This window comes from Pediculus humanus, genomic scaffold (genome assembly GCF_000006295.1).
Source record: "Pediculus humanus corporis 1103172107382 genomic scaffold, whole genome shotgun sequence".
In the NCBI taxonomy this organism is placed as follows: Eukaryota; Metazoa; Arthropoda; class Insecta; order Psocodea; family Pediculidae; genus Pediculus; species Pediculus humanus.
Window position 1 is genome coordinate 57,841 of NW_002987009.1, and position 1,705 is coordinate 59,545.

The window sequence follows — 1,705 nt, forward strand, 5'->3', positions numbered from 1 at the left end:
ACGTAACGTTTTTAATGTTGTGTTAAACAACATTAAAGAAAAAGGTTAAAATTTTTGTTTGCGAATTTTTTTTTTTCTTCTGCTTTTTATCATTTTTATTCTTCGTAGATTTGATCGAGAAAATCTGTAATCGAGTTCGAGTTCGAGATTTTACACACGCACACACACACACGCACAGTTTCCCTGGTAAAGAAAAATGACGGAATATGATGAAATTTAATTGTAAAATCGAGAATCGTACAAGAACAAGGTTTTATATTTTCTATATATTTTCCCGTGTGCGTTCTTGAACTGAAATTATCAATCAATCAATCATTCTGTGATTGATTGAATCGACTAAATACTTTTGGCTTTTGGCTCGAAAGTGCGAGACAGGAAGGACCTTAAAAAAAAAAAAAAAAAAAAATTTTTTTTTTGGAAATGTGTAAGAGTCGAAGGGTTTGTGTGCGTGTGTGCGTGTGCGTTTGTATATGTTTTTGAATGCGTGCGAGACACGCACACACACGTGGTGAGAATTAATTCGTGTGTTTATTGTTATTATTATTATTAATTTTCTTTTAAACATTCTTGACACTTTTAATTACATTCGTCGAACGATCGATTTTAAAAAAATAATTTCCACGAAAAGTCTTATATTTCTTTTCGTAGAGAGATCGGGAGAGGGGAGGGTAGGGGAGGGGGAAAAGGTGAGGGAGGAGAAATTCGAATTGAACCTGTAATTTAAAAAAAAAAAAAAAAAAAAATGACGTCACGTTAAAATTTAAATTTGATTATTCCCCCATTTTGAATTGGGATTGTACGATGCGATCAAATTTTGATTTTTCTCATTTTATTTTTTTTTTATTTTTCCCCCTCCCCACATTTAGAAAATATTTAGGAAATAATAATAATAATAATATGTAAAAAAAAATTATAATTGTGTTTAAAGACTTTTTCTCCCTCCCTTTGTTTATTTAAAAAAAAAAACTTTGTGAAAATGGCTGGAGTTTTTGAATTCGTCATTTTTGGTCTCATTTTATATTGGTTCTTCAATACCCGGTGAGTTTTAAATTATTTTTTTACCGCTTATTGTGCGTTTTTTTTTTTTTTTTTTTTTTTTACCAGCATTCTATATGAGATATCACGAAAATATCGATCGATAATAAATTCCTTTTTCGATCCGTTATTGATTCGACCTTTACCAAAAAAACATTTAATGTAATTTTTAAATAACTTAATTTCACGGTTGTGTTGTATGAATTATTTAAAAAAGAAGATTTTTTTTGTTTTTTTGCTCGCGTTCGAACGTTTACACACGCTAAACTCTTGAATTGTGTCGATGGCCATTAATGAAAGTTTCAAACAAACAAAAAAGAAAATCGGGAAAATGGATTTTCCGTTCAAACGTCGACGGCGTGTTATCATCTATTTACGTGAAGTGTAAATTTTTTTTTTTTTTTTTTTGTTTTTTTTTAGCGCATCCAGTATGGTCGACGTATTGACAACGAGAGTGCAAGCCATGTACACAAATTGGGATCAAACTCCTGATTCGTCATCTAGTAAAAAAATATCGGCAAACACTCTTCGTAATTACGATCCAGAAGTTAAAAGGAGTAAATTTAAAGCTTTCAGTTCGGATGATATATTTAAAGTAGGTGAAAAAAAACAAAAAGCGGGGGAGGGGGGGGTGGAATTTTTTTTTTTTATAAATCGACAGTCAAGAAAA

General features: G+C 30.7%; 1 protein-coding gene across 1 annotated transcript in view; it reads left to right on the plus strand.

Moving 5' to 3' along the window:
• Nucleotides 1-976: 976 nt before the first annotated feature.
• Nucleotides 977-1,705, plus strand: part of Phum_PHUM025090 (glycerol-3-phosphate acyltransferase, putative) — a gene marked incomplete at both ends in the record, with an annotated part of 5,581 nt that continues 4,852 nt past the window's right edge. Inside the window, 2 exons of the mRNA XM_002422907.1 lie at nucleotides 977-1,038; nucleotides 1,465-1,634. Of these exons, the coding sequence (XP_002422952.1) occupies nucleotides 977-1,038; nucleotides 1,465-1,634 (232 nt within the window). The remainder of the gene's footprint in view (nucleotides 1,039-1,464; nucleotides 1,635-1,705) is intronic.